Source organism: Pestalotiopsis fici, assembly GCF_000516985.1.
Source record: "Pestalotiopsis fici W106-1 unplaced genomic scaffold PFICI_Scf_9, whole genome shotgun sequence".
In the NCBI taxonomy this organism is placed as follows: Eukaryota; Fungi; Ascomycota; class Sordariomycetes; order Amphisphaeriales; family Sporocadaceae; genus Pestalotiopsis; species Pestalotiopsis fici.
In genome coordinates this window covers 1,981,826-1,998,034 of record NW_006917099.1, presented here as the reverse complement: position 1 = coordinate 1,998,034, position 16,209 = coordinate 1,981,826, and the positions used below count along the sequence as shown (strand labels likewise).

The following is a 16,209-nucleotide window of genomic DNA, read 5'->3' as shown; positions in this document are numbered from 1 at the left end:
CGATAAATGCCAAGGGAGACGCTCTCTTTATATGTCCTTTTGATTGTTTCGTCTAATGTCTCAGCCAGCCACTCGTTGTACTATTACAATATTCAGCCCTATCTAGGCAAGTCTCGACCCAATGGACTCACCCCACATTGCCTCCGAGGGCATGGTTCAGCTCAGCTGAATGCTTGGCAGATTTCCATAGAGTTATCAAGGAGGTCAAAGTTTGGGCTGATTCCATATTTTGTTCAAAACATGTTCCTTGGCATGAAATTTGGCAGGATTCATCGGCATTTGACGGTTCGGCCCGCAATGGCTCTGTGCCGTCTGTGCCGCTTGAAAGTGGAACATGAGCTATCAAGTGCGACGATATCAGGGCAACTGGCCAGGAACTCGTATCTGTCTGCTTTGGGCTTTATGAATGGGGGTTCGTCGTTTTGAAAAAGCAGTGCAAACCGGATTGTGGTGCCAAAAAAGATCACCGTCGAATACTTTCGTTCTGGCCCTACATGATCAAGACTGGAAGGGCATCTGCGAGGCTCGAGGTCCAGCTACTAGTCTCATTCAAATCGCATATTCGAGGTATCGAGTCAATCGCAGCTTGAACATTGCCAAATCTTGTTCTAGAATGGATCTGAGCCAGCCTCTGGAGAAAAAAGGCACGGTCATCCGGATCGACGCTTTCGATTGCTGCCACGAAACAAGGCCAGACGAGGGCATGGGCTCCATGAGCGGAAGGTGATAGTTGGGATACGAGGCTGCGCAGCTTCTTGACTGAAGCATGTGTATTCGTTGAATCGCCCTTGGCGCGTCCGAGATAGATTTGAAATGCTTCCACAAAAGTCTTGTGAGATATTTCGACTGCTAGGTTATGTTCCGAACCAGGGGGGAAATCGTGTGGTATCCAGTCAAGGCGATTGAAAAGCGACTGGGAAATAATCTCTACTCCTTCTTGCTCGCTGAGTTGTGGACGCGCAATAATCTCAAACCTACAGCAATGATCAATAAAGCGTACATAATTGTATTCCTGAAAGAAGCCTTACATGTGGGTTTGCTGAGTCAAAAAGTCATGCAATTCGCGTGGAATTGTATCCTCGTTACAATTTTGAGCTGTAAGCAGCAACATTCGCAGCAACGGAGCAAAGCTCGAACTTGGATTTATGGTCTCTCCGACGAGAAGAACAATGAGAGCTATCCAGGTGGTTGTGGTAAATACCGACGTTCCGCTCAATGCATCTCTTTGCAATCGGTCAATTATGGCCTTTTGGCCCTTTTCAGCGGCACTCTTGAGCTGTGGCTGCGATTGACTGAGATGTTGGGCTGCAACGACTCCGACAGCGCGCTGAAGGAGATTGTCTTGACATGCCAATGGTAGAATGAACTCTCGATATCCATTCTTCAGACCGTCAATGACAACCATGACTGGGGCGACCGCGTTTGAAACTAGGAATAAATGTTAACCGGGAAAACCTCTGGGGTTCTGTAAATTGGCTGCGTACAATGTGATAGAAGCATTCGCGCATGATGTCCTATCGGAGGAAGCCATGCTTGAGGGGTTGGGTAGACGGCTTGCGACAATTGTTGAGCTGCCTTTTGGAGAATGGCAATGGAAGCAGTTTCATCTCCTTGACTTTGTTCTGCTATAGGCGAACTGAATAATAGATCCACCTCTTGAGCCAAAGGGGATTCGGGGTCCTTTTCACCAGTGTCGGAGTGACTTGGACGCACTGCGAGTAGGATTTCCCTGCGCCCCGCAACGGTACTGCAGGGCGCTGGAGCTGGTATTTGCTGCTCCTCTGACACCTGTTGAATCGCCGGTATTCGGGAGTTTTTGAATTTTCCTCTGGATGCGACACCGGGAACGAAACGAATCCGACCCAGACCAGAGCACTCGAGTCCCTTTTGTTTACATTTTCTGCAGTGAGGCTGGCCTAGATCGCAAATGATGCGACGCCTCGAGCACTGAAAACAGCCTTTTGTCTTTGGAGGGGTCATTGTCGGTAGGTCATACTGGCGGGCCTTGACACTGATTGTTTATTACGGGGAAAAGAAATAATACACTACGATTAATTCTTGCAGAATGAAGCTCCAGAGGTCGATTGATGTTGCAGCTCGAGGTTGAGTAAAAGTCTCGAGCACATGAAGAAGGGTCTGCCGAGATCAATTGGCTGGTACTTTTCATCCGTATCCAAGAGTCGCCTGGATTGTGGAGCTTTTCAGTGGACGAATGGAAGCTACCGAAGCTCCATGGAGCAACAAGCAACCCCTAAACCTGTTCTAGTTGGCGCCCTATTAGTGGCATCCAATGCTCCAGTTCACTGCCAGGTTTCATCACTCGTGCACTAAATATTGTGTATACCTACAGATAGATCCATGATGTAGGCATGTCTTGAAATTCGCACCTCTTGATACATTCAGAGTGCCTTGATGTCGACATTAATCCAAGACTTTTCTGACCAAGTCATCGACAATAACCTCTGGGTCATGATCCGATTGTTTCAACAGGCCAAAGAATGTCCAGGTGCCCACCAACATATTGACTTTGAACTAGGTTAGGGTAGCTGAGTCGGTTGGATCGCCCCAGGACTCCCTCCCCTACTTTAAAGGTTTGGGCGGGCTACTCCAGGCTCGTTGAGCAATTCGCTAACCACTTCCGCAGCCGCTCGCGTTCCCTCTTCAATGGCGCCGTCGATGAAGCTGCGCCAACCTACTGCCCAGTCCGAGTTGGCAAACAGCACATTTCCATGTCGAGCTCTCATGTCGTCGAGGTGATCAGCAAGCAATCGGGGCGGCGAAAAGAACCAAGCTCCTTTGGCAAACTCGTCCTTGGCCCAGTTGTGAAACACCTGCGGCTCGAAATGGTCAGTAGGTGCAAGGTACACGTTTAGAAAATCGTAGGGAGGGAGTCACTGACTAGCCGTTGAATATCGCGCATCTCGGGTGCCAAGGCTTCTACTGCATTGATTGTCTGCTCAATATCTTCCTCGGCTTGGATATGGTTCTGCGCAGCACCAAAGCATACAATGTGGGTATTCCCACTGGGCGTCGTGCCGTCTCCAATGGCATATACCAGCTTGTTATGCGGATGTGTAATACCGCTCCATGAACGCATGTCCTTGTTCTTGATCTCGGCATGGACCTTGACGCACTGATTGACATGGCCAATACCGATTGCCTCTTGCTTGCCCTTTGCAAGTGGCGGGTCGAACCTGATGGTGCCGAGGACGTTGAGAGGGACGGTACAGATGATGCGAGATGCCGTAAAGGTCGCTCCGGCTCGGGTAGTGACGCTGACGCCAGTCGACGAGTTTTCAATCGACGCGAGAGGAGTGGAAAAGGAATACGACAATCGTCCCGTTTTCGAAGCTTCTTGGAAAAAGTGACGAGCAAAGCTCGACTGGCCTTGTCGGAACTTGTATGTAATCAACATGTCGAGACAGCCTTGGTAGGTGAATCCACACAGGGCCCACCAGTGAAGAAACTCGAGAAAGCTCATGTTTGAAAGGGTACCGCCGCTGCAGAGTAGCACAAAAGCCTCTACCGTCGTTCGCTCGTCTGGTGTCAAATCGTTGGCAATTTGGTCGAGTCTATCCTGTGCCGACATGCTGTCGAATACGCGTGATTGCTCGTTGTGGAAGATATCGTGAGGCTGGGGCATGATATTTCGTCCGTGTGCGCCATCCACGTTGACAAACTTTTCCAGACCGGAAGCAAGAAGTTTATCCTGCCGCATATCAGGTTTCGTCAGCAAGATAATCTTTCTGTGTCCGAGAGGAGCTCACCTCGTCGTCGTGGCTTCTGGTCGTACTCGAGGTCGCAGAGTTTAGGCGAAAGTGGTTCACGCCGCGAGAAAAGTCAAAAGAGCTTTCAAGTGCCGTACTCAACCCATATCTGCTTATCTCACGCCAGACATGCGGCTGATGCCAATGAACCCACGTACCGCCCATTTCAAAGGGATAGCCACCGATATTCGAGGACCATGATCTGCCACCGATACGATCCCTAGCTTCTAGCAGCAAGACATTGAGCCCTATAGCTGAGGATCAGTCACTGAATTGCGTCCTGCTCACGTCGAGTGATTTTACCTGCCAAGGTAGCATCGCGGGTAGCTGTCAAACCGCAATACCCAGCGCCTACTACAATCAGATCATACTTGGCCGTGGAGGTGATGTTTGTTGGTGGTTGAATGACTCCCAAGGAAGGAACGCCGGGCTTGAGCCCTTCTTGTGGCGTCCACGAAAATCCGTCGCGACTCGTCATGTTTTGATTGTCAAGAAGGTCTTGATGGAAGGGTCGCTTGAACAATGCTCGAAAAACAAATTGCTGGCGAGTCCATGATGATTATGGGTAAATGGTTAATTTATGTCAAGAGGAACGAAAATTCTCGTCACTCGATTCTTTTCCCACGATCTTTTATTATTATGGAATCTTCCCAAAATGGTCAATATTGAGAGATGCTTATCACCAATCAGACGAAATTTCCAATTTTGGGCAATAAAGTGAGATGCTATACAAAACACTCGGTTACAAGAAATCGCCTCCTAAATACCATTCCCGGGTTGCTCACGATAGTATACCCGTAGATGCCCACTTCCCCACAATCCTCTATTCCTGATATGGGCAATAATGTGAGAAACCTCTGATCCGCTTCTGGCACTACGGCACTGGCTGGCGAGTCAGCCATACCTGTTCTGGGCAATAAAGGGAGAAGACGGCCTTATTCTCTGAGCTGATGAAATTTGCCAAACTTTCATTGACTTGAGTTTATCAAGACACGACCAGGAACAGATTCCACATTCATCCTGGCGAAAGTCATCTTGGCGTTTCCATGAGTATCGGTTACATCTCATCACGGGATGCTATACCCCTTGCTCATGGCATATCAGACCGAGAACATTTTCCAACTGCCAATGTGGTATAGCCTTTTCGTTATCTCAACGGTGACGGTGACGATGAGAGGTTGGAAAGATAGCTAATCTCCTGTGTAATAATGCAGGTGCATTATAAAGGCTGCCTAGCAAGACTTGTCTCCTTGATTGAATGGTGTTGCATTCCGGCACATGTTCACTTTTCTTAATCAGGACAAAATGTCTTGTAGCGATATCAAGAGCAAATCCGCAGGTATGTACTTTGGATATACCTCCTGTTCTAAGTGGGATCATTGACAATACTCTCAAGACGGCAAACATGCCCTTCCAGACTTGGAATTACGTGAGCAAAACTCTCAAATCGAGCCTTGCAATCAGCACTAAACCCACCGGACAGAAACGACCAACCAACAAGGTCAGATCCTCAGTCTGACAGGTGTCAATGTGTCGAGTAATGTCCATCGTACTCGACCCATGACGCTATGGGAGACGATATCAGCAAGCTGGATCATCTGCAACAGCTGGGCGGGTATCGCTGCCACTATAGCACTGGCCATCACCCTCGGAGGTCCCGCTATTCTCATCTATGGCCCGATTGTCATGTTCCTGCTCGTCGGCTGCTGTGCTATAACGCTGGCAGAACTCGCCAGTGTCTATCCGACGGCGGGCGGGCAGTATCACTGGACGTCAATCTTGGCGCCCAAGAAACTGAGTCGCGGTCTTGTATGTTTTGTGCTTTGTATCAAGCATGATGTGGGCTGACACGGACCGACTAGAGCTACTTTTGCGGGACCGTCAATGTCTTTTCGTGGATTACCATTTGCTCCGGAATCGCCATCATTGGACCGCAACTCATCCTCGGCATGGTACCATTTTTCAACGACGAGTATATTGCTCAGCCGTGGCATGTGTTTCTTTTATACCAGATATTCAACCTGCTGGTTCTTTTGTACAATATATTTGTGCTCAAACATACTCTTTGGGTACATACCCTGGCACGTAAGTTTAAACGTTGAACCAAGCACTAGATGATCCTTCTGCTTACCATGATCTAGTGGCCGTGTCGATACTCAGCTTTGCGGCAATCCTCATCACTTGTGTTGCGCGCGCTCCTACATACCAAGAGTCTGCTTTTGTCTGGAACACTTTGCTCAATGGCAGTGGCTGGGACTCGGATGCCGTCGCCTTCTTGATTGGTCTCGTCTCTCCCAACTACATGTACGCGGGTATCGACGGCGCCCTGCACTTGGCCGAGGAGTGCACAAATGCCGCCATTGTGATCCCGCGAGCCTTGCTAAGTACTATTACCATTGGTTTTGTCACTTCTTTTGCATTCATGATTGCCATGGTCTACTGCGTGCAAGACTTTGAAATGGTCGTTTCTACGAGTACTGGGTGAGTTGGAGCATTCGTCTAGACTCTATTCCAAAGCACATGACAGCTTTCTGACTGAATCTTAGAGTCCCAATCTATGAACTTTGGTATCAAGCGACATCTTCTAGAACAGTTGCCAACTTTTTCCTGTGCCTACTCCTCTTGGCAGTCATCTTTGCCTTGAACGGCGCACACCAAACAGCGTCGCGACTGACATGGTCGTTTGCTCGCGACAGTGCATGCTGGGGAGACACTCTGATCAAACGGGTGCATCCAGACCTAGAGGTACCAGTCTATGCTCTCCTCGTGAACTTTGGCATCATGTTCATCATTGGCTGCGTCTACCTCGGATCGACATCGGCTTTCAACGCAATAATCGGCACGGGCTTGACGCTACAGCACATGACGTACGCCATCCCGGCAGCGCTCGTCATGTTTAGAAAGAGATCAGCCAAGATTCTGCCCAAGAATCGAGCCTTTGCCGTACCCAACGCTCTGGGGTACGTGGCGAATATCATGACTGTCGCCACGGCCGTTCTGGCACTCGTATTCTACGATTTTCCGACCACGCTACCGTCCACGGGCGACAATATGAGCAAGTGCATTGTTCCAATCTCACAAGAGTCATGCTTACAATTTTCCAGATTATGGCGTCGCTGTTTTAGCAGTAATGGCTCTATTTGGCTGTATCAATTGGTTTGCACACGCCAGGAAACATTTTCATGGACCAAGACTTGATGATGTGTAGAGGATAATTCTTATTCTTGTTACCTAGCTTTTAGTCTATTATGAACTCTGGCATGTGGGGTTCAGGCACTGAGAATTCTTCCCGAAAGCAACTCCAACACACGTTTCCCCCCTTCATGATTGCGATACAGTGACCTTTTCCTAGCTGAGATAGCAAAGCTGCCACGGCAAGTCTTGCCGGCCAGTTTCCATGCGCATGAACAATGCTCGGAGTTCCCGGGGGATCCAGCAGCTCATCCCACGAGTTGATGCTGACAACATCACCCAGCACTGAATGTTCCTTGTCCTTGCATGCGCAACTGTCTGGAGGGGCAAAGACAATGTACGGACTCCTCTCGAATTGAAGCACATCGATATCTCCGATCCTTTTTCCTCCTTGCCTGACTGACAATACTGATTCAAGCAGAAAGAGCTCCTGGTCAATCTCCCCGGTACACTGCCATTCGATTGGAAACTTCCACTCTGTAAATGACAAGTGAAGTGAAGAGTTTTCAAAAGCATCTAGACGTCTACCATCAAAGGGCCGATGCTTGACGCTATACGGATCGTAAGCGGTTCCTCGGACCATTGGCTCCAGTGGCGCCACCAACAAGACCATGCCAGAGTGGCCCGTGTTTCCAATCAAATGGTGTACTTGCGATGCAGCATCCGACGATCCGGGGTCAGAAAGGAGGATGCCGGCAACGAATAACGAATCTTCAGCGCCTAGAGCCACAACCTCTTCTAGCTGGCCAGGGTCGACATTGAAGCGACCAGACTCGAACATGGCAATGCACGCAAAGGTCTGGGCTCTCGTGAGGCCCACGGCCCAGTCTTCTGCCGACTGGTACCGCACAGACTCTCCATCCCCCGAGTCGACGCATGCGCGCAGACCAGCGGGTATCCAGAGAGCATCATTCAATTTGAGCGTGACAATACGTGGAGATATGGTGGCCGTGTGCAATTGACCATATATGTGCGTTGCAAGCTCAAGTATCCTTAGAGAAGCAAGATATTGCGTCGACGGCTTGTTGTGATTACTCATGAGGATGTACGATGCATATCCCTGGTCATTTGCCTGAGTTATGGTGTTGTCCAAGTCGAGAGCCAGAGCCTGGCGGGTCGGCTTTTTCCACGAAAACTCTGATGTTGCCTAAGTCTTGATTTAGATTTGTGTCCTTTTCCATTCGGGGAGAATCACATTACTTGCCTGTAGTATAGAAAATAGGTGATCCAATAGATTCTTGGTAGCCGTGAGACTCTGCAACCAGCATGTACTTGCTCTGATACTTCCGACAGTTTTTTGTGCATCATTGAGACCGATCGAGATGGACTGCCATGACGATAGTGTGGATGATGATGATAATGATGATGGCAAAGTTGTCTTCTCCTTTAGCCAGACTTGAAAGTCAAGATTTCCCGAATTTTGCGAGACTGAATCGATTCGAGCTTCTCCAGATCCATCAGCAAACAAGAATGGTGGATTCTTCCAGGTTAAATGTTGATTATCCGCCAAGTGTTCCCCAGATGGCTGCTCCTTTGCATCATTGATAATGAAACAACCCTCTCCAAGGCGTTCAATATCGGCTTTCCGGTTCTGCAGCGACTGAAGAGAATACTTGGCCGAATCAGCGCCATCCTTGGTAGCATAGTATATCCATCGCACGTGACCATTCCCCTCGGTCCCGTCGTGGTGCTGCCACGGACCGGATTGAACCGTGGCCCATTCGTGGTATGTAACGCCCTTGACGAGTGGTTTTTTATAACAAACTGCTGCATTGAAGCCCGTCATGTTGACACTCGAGCAAGCTTCCCGCAAATAGGCCACTCCCCGGTTGATGTCTCCCGTAACCTTGATGGCCGACATGCAGTGGGGATTGCAGAGGCCAAAAAATGGCAAAGTAAACATGGGATTGCTGTCGAGAAAGTGTGTTGCGCGTCGATAGCCATACTTGATGACTGATAGATCATGCTCCTTTTCAGGCTCGTCTTGACCGAGGACCTCGTGGCATGCATCTGATATTCTCCAAAGCCATGTGAGCGCTTTGGATTCCGCCCTAGGATATCGTCGTAAAAGACTGCCTAGCTGGCGAAACCAGTCCACGGCGTCTGGGATCCTCGAGTTTTCCACTTGCCACTGGCGCAAAATGTTGCCCAAGGCAATCAGCCAGACTTTGGACATGGTTAGTCTTGGCTGGCTCCTGGGGCTCGTGACCTTGACAGACGATCCGTAATGCCTCAAATGGGACAATGCGAGTGACCAGCTGTTTGTCTCGTGTTTGCTCTGTCCAGTGTATTCGAGCCCAAGACTCAGGATTGCCGAGCTTGGGAGCAGAGGATCATTGAGATGGACTAGAACTGTGCCCGTCCCTTGGAATACAAGGAGATCGGGATACAAATGCCATGACTCAATGGAGTGCAACAGTGATCTATCCGTAGCTTCTTGTGGCAAATTGTTGAGGAGATCTTCCATGGTCTTCATGGACCTGAGCCACGACTGAATTACCTTTTGGTATGTTGTCCCAGTCGCGGTCCAAGGAAGCTTGATATTACCGGCAATCAAGTTGAACTGGCAATGTTGGGATCGCTTTGTTTGCTCAGCCCTCCGAAGCCAGGCCCTCATGCTCGAGTCCCACTGTGCCAACTCGGACCTTTCAATCTCTTGTTGCGACGCTTCCACCACCTCCCGATACATGTAACCTCGGCCGCCCGTTGCCTTGATCTCTTTTTGTCTTTCCCTCACCAACTCAAACCATAGTCCAGTGGCCTCTGCAGGGCTCCATGCCTTTGCCAACATGCAGCCGAGCAAGTGCATGCTGATTGCTGAAGGACCCGACGTAGCAGCCGCCCAAAGGGATCGGGCATCAGCACCAATATGATCCTTGAAGAATCCATCAGCGTCAGTGCCTTGCGGGTTAATGGCTTGATTAGACATGATTTCCGAGGCACGACAGCCATAGGCTTTGATCAGTGTTGGCGTCGGAGGGACAATATCGTTGAACAGCCGACCGAGTTTGGTCGCTATGTCGTGGATTTTCCCATGTTCGGCCTCGTCCTTGCGTCGTTGGGTGAGCGCTGAGCCAATGGGACGGAATTCGGGCGGCGCCTCACACTTGAATAATGATATATCGAGATTCACATGGACGATGGAGGCCGAATTCTGCATAGGCGCAGAAATGAGGTTGGGAATCATGGTCTAAAGGAACGATGAGTCGCTATTAGAAGCCATGTCAACGATGTCACTACAAGTATAAAGCCCGCCTCGGAGGGAATTGATTGAATTTAGCGGGGCCATGAAATTATTCTAGAGGTCCACTGTCTTGCATATAGAGTTGAATGAGCGCCCACGATACGGCGGTGAAGCAAGGGAAAATCTGCCTTGGGCCAACGTGGCAGCCACGCATTGGGGGCCATGCAATCACCGCTCCACCGCATAGCACTGCCACAACCTGGCTCGAGATGAACAGAACAGCTCCTACACACGTCTCAACCTCATGATTGATACAAGGACAGAGATTTCGCGTCGCACCACATCTAGTGATTGTGCCTCGGCAGAGGCCATTGATCCGCGATCCTCTGATATTTCACGGCCCTTTTCAACACCATTCCTTGGTCCAACTGGGTCGTCTCCCTCCGAAAGATATCTCGCCAAGGCGTCTGACACTCTGGCGTCAGTTGTTTAATCTTGTCCTCCATCTCTGCTCTCCTGGACTGTATTTCCTCACTGGTAAGGAGGAGGTCCACGCGTCTTGCATCCAGGTCGATGCGCAACATGTCGCCGTTGCGCAAAATGGCAAGATTGCCCCCGGCGGCTGCTTCCGGCGTGGCGTGGAGTATCGAGGGCGAGCCCGATGTTCCTGATTGCCTCCCATCGCCAATGCAGGGCAGCTCACGGATCCCCAGCTTGAGCAGGCTGGCGGGAGCGTGCATATTGACCACTTCTGGGGCGCCAGGATAGCCAACGGGGCCTGCTCCGTGCATGACCAGAACCAAGTTTTGGTCAGATTCGCCCGGGGCTTCGTCGTCCAGATGCTGGTTATAATCTTCCGGTCCATCAAAGACCCTGACTTTGCATTCAAACGTGTTCAGATGCCCAGGATCTTGCAGGAACCGTTTTCGAAAAGCGTCGGAAATGACCAAGGTCTTCATAATGGCAGAGTCAAACAGAGAACCTTGGAGATGTATAAACCCAGCGTTTTCCTTGAGAGGTTGGTTATACGCTCGGATTGTTCTCCGATCCCATGAATGCTTGTTTTCAATGCCATGCCGCAGGGTTCGTCCAGTACAGGTCGTCACATTCCCGTGCAGCTTGTTTGCTTCTTGCAGCTCTGCCATTACTGCAGGTAAACCGCCAGCACGAAAGTAATCCTCGCAGAGTCTAAATCATGCTCATTTGGGGAATGATCATTTCGTGGCGTCGGACGTAATAAAGCACCAAGGCTTACAGCGGTCACTTACAAACCGTTACTGGCCATGGTATAAGTTTAAACTCTCAAAATCCTTTCATGGCTTGAAAAGAATCAAGGCAAGACCAGCCTTGACAAAACTATCCTCGGCTTTCCCCGTCCAGATGAAGTTTTCCCACTGAAGCGACCCTAGCAGCAAACGCTTTGTCTGCGTCTGTACGAGTTTGAGGCTGTCCTCGATTTTCCTTTGATAGCTGCCCTAGTATTGCAGTCCAAATCCCAACAGCAAGGGGGCCAAATGAACTGAATTATTCTCTGGGGCATGGAGTCATACACCTCATGAACCATCTCTTGGTTCAGTTGATTGATTCAAATGTTTCGTCTAGAACGGTTTCCAGTGCAAAGTCCCAGCTCTCGCCCAGGCTGTTGTGGCAGGTCAGCATTCTCGCCTGTCAAGGATTGGGTAGCGTAGTAGAAACGCACTTTGGAATGGACAAGTCGGTCATGTTGTCCATCATGTAATCGTCGGGAGTCTGCCAGGGAAGGGGGGGCCAGTTCCCTCGCATGGCAAAATTTTCATCTGCCGTGCTGGTGGAAGGATTTTCGGGCAGAAATCCTGAATCGCCGTATTGCTGTGTCGCCTGGCCTCGTCTTGCTGCTAGCTTTCCCATGGCCTTTCTAAAGAGATCAATGGTCATTCTTGCTGTCCAGGCACTAGGAAGCAGTTCGCGAAGAACGAGCATGTAAAACTCAAGCTGGAGAAAGGCATGTCTTTGGTAAAAGGTATTGGTCGAGGTGGAGAGAAACAGATAAATCTGCATTGCCGGCTTAAGGGCCAGAATACTAAAGCTATTAGTGACTTGTAGTATTCATGTCTCAATCAAGGCACTTACATGGTAGAATCAAAGAGATTAATCAACTCGAGCGCCGTGAGCCTGTTGAGAGTGGTGCTTATGTTATCGGCAGCCAGTTTTGCTTTTTTCAGCGCCAGAGCTTGCCAGTCCTCAAGATTCATTGTACCATTACAACTGGGCAGCTTGAGAAGATATGGCCGGTAGAGAATAATCATTAAAACTCTGCCAGTGGAATTGATTAGCATGATACAGGTAGGTAGAGAATAAGCGAAGGCGAAATGGACGTACTCGTAGTGAATCAAGATATGGGACGCATAATTTTGCACGAGGGGATTCGAGTGCTCGCAATACTCTCGGCATGGTTGTGCATGCTCTTGAATCATGGCGTCATCGGTATTAATTTGTTGAATTGATGGAGACTTTCCTGGCCGGTAATGCGCTCGTAAGAGTTTTGATAGAGTAATGGACAAGCCGAGGTTGATAAGGTGAACTTGAGAAAAGGCAGCGCAGTCTTCTGGTCCTGGAATGTATTTCTGTCGAATGTCGTCGGGTAGCAGAGATGTGCCTGCCCACATGTCTTCTGCTGCGGGCATTGGCATGTCGCAATCTTCGGGATGAATTCTCATCGGTCGCCCGTGGCTCAACGCAAGCCATGTTTCACGGTGGAAGCAACTCCACCACAGTCGTTTCCATAGAGACATTTGCGCTTCAAAATATGACTGCTGCGGACCTGTAGAGTTTCCGAGGCAGGGATTGCGGTGGAGGCCAATAGTATGACCAAGGCTAATGGCGACCCCGATCCAATGCCAAGGCCCTGTACGGTCCTCCGTGTCGGCATACCGGTTGGACATTAAGATGAGAGACTGAAGGAGTGTGATTTTGTTCTTTTCGAAATCCATGTCGTATAAGCACTAGAAACGGTCAGGCTGAAAGTTTTACCAGAATAGTAAATGTGTATTGTTAATCCATAGGCACATGCGAGCAAGACCAACCTTTGCCTTTTTATATAATGAATGTTGCATTTCCTTGTTGGATCGAAAACCAGCCACCTTGACCAATGGAAGAGGTAGAGTCTAGAAAATGGAGAAAAAAAGTCAACATAGTTCTTTTCATTCCTCTCTGGAGTACAAACTCTTGCCGAGACATAAAACATGCTCCATAGAAGCAACGGGCTGGTCTTGACCGGACCGCCAGCCGCGCAATCGAGCAAAAGATTATTCAAATCGACGATTGGTACCATGGGGTGTATGTAATGCACATAGTGCCACAGTAGTTCGCATCTAAGATTTTCTGGTGGTAGGTCAAACACGCCATTGTTCTGCAGGTACGACATGTCCTCTGGTCTCGTTGATTTTGCTGCAGTGTAGGGAACTACAAAGTGATTACGCTCTAGACGCTCGGGTCGGCAAATGTCTAGCATGAGTTCTAGGCCTTGCTCATTTCCTATCAACATCGAGAAATGTCAAACCTCGGCCCAAAAGGTAGGTGACTGTCATGTAGTCTCATGGCTGGAATGGTGGCATACCGACGTAAAAGGGTACTGCATCCTGAACGTCTTGGCCCTCGAGGCTCACATTGAAGGAGCCAGGATTGACAAGGTCATCTGGGCTTCCATCGTCCACGTCTGTCTGGGTTGGCATTGGGCTCGGGATAACCTGTCCCGGATGACACCCGATGCTCCTACCATGACTTTCGGGCGGCGACACCAGCGGCTGGTTTTGAGCAGCAAGCGACACATTCCCTAGCATTGAACTCTGGAGAGAAGACATTTGTGGCAGAGGCGAACTGGAGCTTTCTGCATGCGTTGTCCGAGATGTGGGTGAAAGACCGATACCAATTCTGCGAGCCTCACGGTCAGCGCGGGCTCGGCGCAAGCTTCCTTGGCGAGAAGAGGCTATACCGAGTTCTCTTTGGACGAAAGATTGTACAAGAAGCTCCGTCCTGCTCGCAGTTTGCGCAAGGGAACCCCTTGGTGCTGATATTGCATCTCACCTTGCGGGAATGGCACTTTTCGCACGCGACCGTAGCACGCTTTCGCCGCGAGCTCGGAGGCCCTGCGGCCTGGCCCAGCGCGGCGTTGCGCATCTTGAATCACATTGAATGGCGGCTGCCCAATGTCCAACTGATGAGAAAAGGAATCCAATATCGTTATGCCAGTCGAAACATGAAGATGGTTTGGTTGCGCCAGAGGTTACGCACCTACCTGCTAGGTAGCATTTGAGTGAGTGGTGGGTAAGCTGCGGGACCTAAAAAACTGCTGCTTCCGGCCTGTATCAAGTGTTGGGCTTGCAGGCCAAAATGAGCGGAATTCAAGGTTATTACCGGGACAGCTAGTGAGTGCTCCGGGCGGGTTCCGGAAACCCCGCACCCTAGACCCTCACTAAAGTCACATTCTTTTGGGGTCTTGGCCAGACTGGCTACTTCTATAGGGGATAAATCTGAGGGCAATTGCCTTTGCATTTCTCGGCAACAAAGTCTCGATCATGTACGTCAATGGCCACGAGATGTCTTGATGTTTAGTAATGTGAGTTTCAACTATTTTCAACGCACTTGCAAGGAATTTGCCAAAGAGTCTCGACTGATCCCATCGAGCGACGAAAGAAATGTACTAAAGAGCGCCCCAAGATTATGTGCCAAAAGCAGATAATCTGTGGCAGGTACATTCAAGTCAGTAAAGACTTTGATTTTGCATACATTGATTAGGATTAAGAATTATTGGCGAAATTCGGTTTTTTATTTAAGAGAAATTTATACAAGTCATACGCCAAGAGTCTGGATATAGTCTTCTACTGCCCTTTCAAAACTCTCGGCTGGGAAAAGTCCAACGCTCAGTGCTAATGATACATCAAAGTTGTGAGGCCATGATTGTACAAGTTTGCCGAAACGCGTGTCTGCAGCCTCTTCAACGTATTTCAGTCTGTCCTCTCCTGCAATCTTGACCAGTGCATCCCTCATTTCCTGAATCGTTACCAAGGATCCTGGGGCATTTATAGCCCGCCTGTGCGAGGGAAGACAAGTTGATGGGATTGTGAGCAGGCGTACAAGATTCAAAACGGCAATCTTTGGTGAGCAGACCCAGAAAGGACTTGATCGATCGGCCGTGGGTACTGTGCATTTTCTGCTGGCCAGGGGTTCGCGGATAATTGCACTCAGAAAGCTGCTTGCTGCCTGCGCTGGAGGACCTGGTCGGATTGCAATACCTGGCAGCCGGATCGAGAATCCATCGATATACCCGCGCCTGGTATAGTCGTTGATCATGGTCTCGCACATGAGCTTCTCATTGCCGTACGAGCCCTCTGGTGTCGGATAGGTCCCCTCGGTGATGACGTCTGGAAACGGACGCCCATATACTGCAATGCTCGATGCATAAATGACACGTATGCCAGGCCGTTTGCTCTTGATTTGGTCCAGCAAATTGCGTGTGGCATCAAAGTTGACTCTAAATCCCATCTCAAAGTCGGCTTCGGCGCCAGAAGACATGATGCCATGAAGTATATAGACGGCATCTATATCAGGTTGTACTACCACGGATGAGCTCTCATAGAGGTCGGCCTGAATGGCAGTCACCCTCTCAGTGTGAGGCAAAGACGCTGGTGGGGCGACTGCTGAGACGTCGGTGAGGATCAGGTAATGGTTGGAGTCATTCATCAATTCTTTGGCCAGCATTTGGCCGAGAAAACCGCCAGCACCGGTAATGAGGATTTTCATCTCAAAGTCAGCAAGTCTCGTCAAGCCGAGTATGATGGTATGGCGCGCAATGGGATGGACGTGCGAAAACTCGGCTTGACATCATGAGCTTGCGTTCAATTGACTCTTTGCCAAGAGCTCAGCAAGACCCTTTTTTTTTTTTTTCAATGCGATGCATCCATACTCCAAGCAAGAGACCATTTCGGCGGGGTTGTTGTACGCGACGGACGGCAGAGCACTCGGGGATACCTAAATATTGCCGTACCAGACATATCAAGCATGTCCTACAAGCCTGTTGATCTCAGTAGT

The 16,209-nt window shown here is 49.7% G+C and overlaps 7 protein-coding genes across 7 annotated transcripts; 1 reads left to right on the top strand and 6 right to left on the bottom strand.

Moving 5' to 3' along the window:
• Positions 1-490: 490 nt before the first annotated feature.
• On the bottom strand, positions 491-1,980 carry PFICI_12037 (uncharacterized protein; the record flags this gene model as incomplete). The annotated part of the gene is made up of 3 exons (XM_007840618.1): positions 491-974; positions 1,029-1,428; positions 1,485-1,980. The coding sequence occupies 3 exons, from the start codon at positions 1,978-1,980 to the stop codon at positions 491-493; spliced, it is 1,380 nt and encodes a 459-aa protein (XP_007838809.1).
• A 605-nt stretch (positions 1,981-2,585) lies between these two features.
• On the bottom strand, positions 2,586-4,245 carry PFICI_12036 (Monoamine oxidase N; the record flags this gene model as incomplete). Its single annotated transcript, XM_007840617.1, has 4 exons — positions 2,586-2,831; positions 2,900-3,709; positions 3,768-4,015; positions 4,071-4,245. The coding sequence occupies 4 exons, from the start codon at positions 4,243-4,245 to the stop codon at positions 2,586-2,588; spliced, it is 1,479 nt and encodes a 492-aa protein (XP_007838808.1).
• Positions 4,246-5,072: 827 nt separating this feature from the next.
• Positions 5,073-6,965, top strand: PFICI_12035 (uncharacterized protein; the record flags this gene model as incomplete). Its single annotated transcript, XM_007840616.1, has 6 exons — positions 5,073-5,106; positions 5,164-5,196; positions 5,251-5,576; positions 5,630-5,852; positions 5,909-6,248; positions 6,314-6,965. The coding sequence occupies 6 exons, from the start codon at positions 5,073-5,075 to the stop codon at positions 6,963-6,965; spliced, it is 1,608 nt and encodes a 535-aa protein (XP_007838807.1).
• Positions 6,966-7,005: 40 nt separating this feature from the next.
• On the bottom strand, positions 7,006-10,146 carry PFICI_12034 (uncharacterized protein; the record flags this gene model as incomplete). The annotated part of the gene is made up of 2 exons (XM_007840615.1): positions 7,006-8,106; positions 8,155-10,146. 2 exons carry the CDS (start codon positions 10,144-10,146, stop codon positions 7,006-7,008), a joined length of 3,093 nt encoding a protein of 1,030 aa, XP_007838806.1.
• Positions 10,147-10,487: 341 nt separating this feature from the next.
• On the bottom strand, positions 10,488-11,288 carry PFICI_12033 (uncharacterized protein; the record flags this gene model as incomplete). The annotated part of the gene is made up of 1 exon (XM_007840614.1): positions 10,488-11,288. One exon carries the CDS (start codon positions 11,286-11,288, stop codon positions 10,488-10,490), a length of 801 nt encoding a protein of 266 aa, XP_007838805.1.
• Positions 11,289-11,715: 427 nt separating this feature from the next.
• On the bottom strand, positions 11,716-14,298 carry PFICI_12032 (uncharacterized protein; the record flags this gene model as incomplete). Its single annotated transcript, XM_007840613.1, has 8 exons — positions 11,716-11,782; positions 11,843-12,202; positions 12,253-12,435; positions 12,502-13,124; positions 13,206-13,286; positions 13,346-13,656; positions 13,739-14,052; positions 14,114-14,298. The coding sequence occupies 8 exons, from the start codon at positions 14,296-14,298 to the stop codon at positions 11,716-11,718; spliced, it is 2,124 nt and encodes a 707-aa protein (XP_007838804.1).
• Positions 14,299-14,970: 672 nt separating this feature from the next.
• PFICI_12031 (uncharacterized protein) lies at positions 14,971-15,921 on the bottom strand (the record flags this gene model as incomplete). The annotated part of the gene is made up of 1 exon (XM_007840612.1): positions 14,971-15,921. One exon carries the CDS (start codon positions 15,919-15,921, stop codon positions 14,971-14,973), a length of 951 nt encoding a protein of 316 aa, XP_007838803.1.
• Positions 15,922-16,209: the final 288 nt, after the last annotated feature.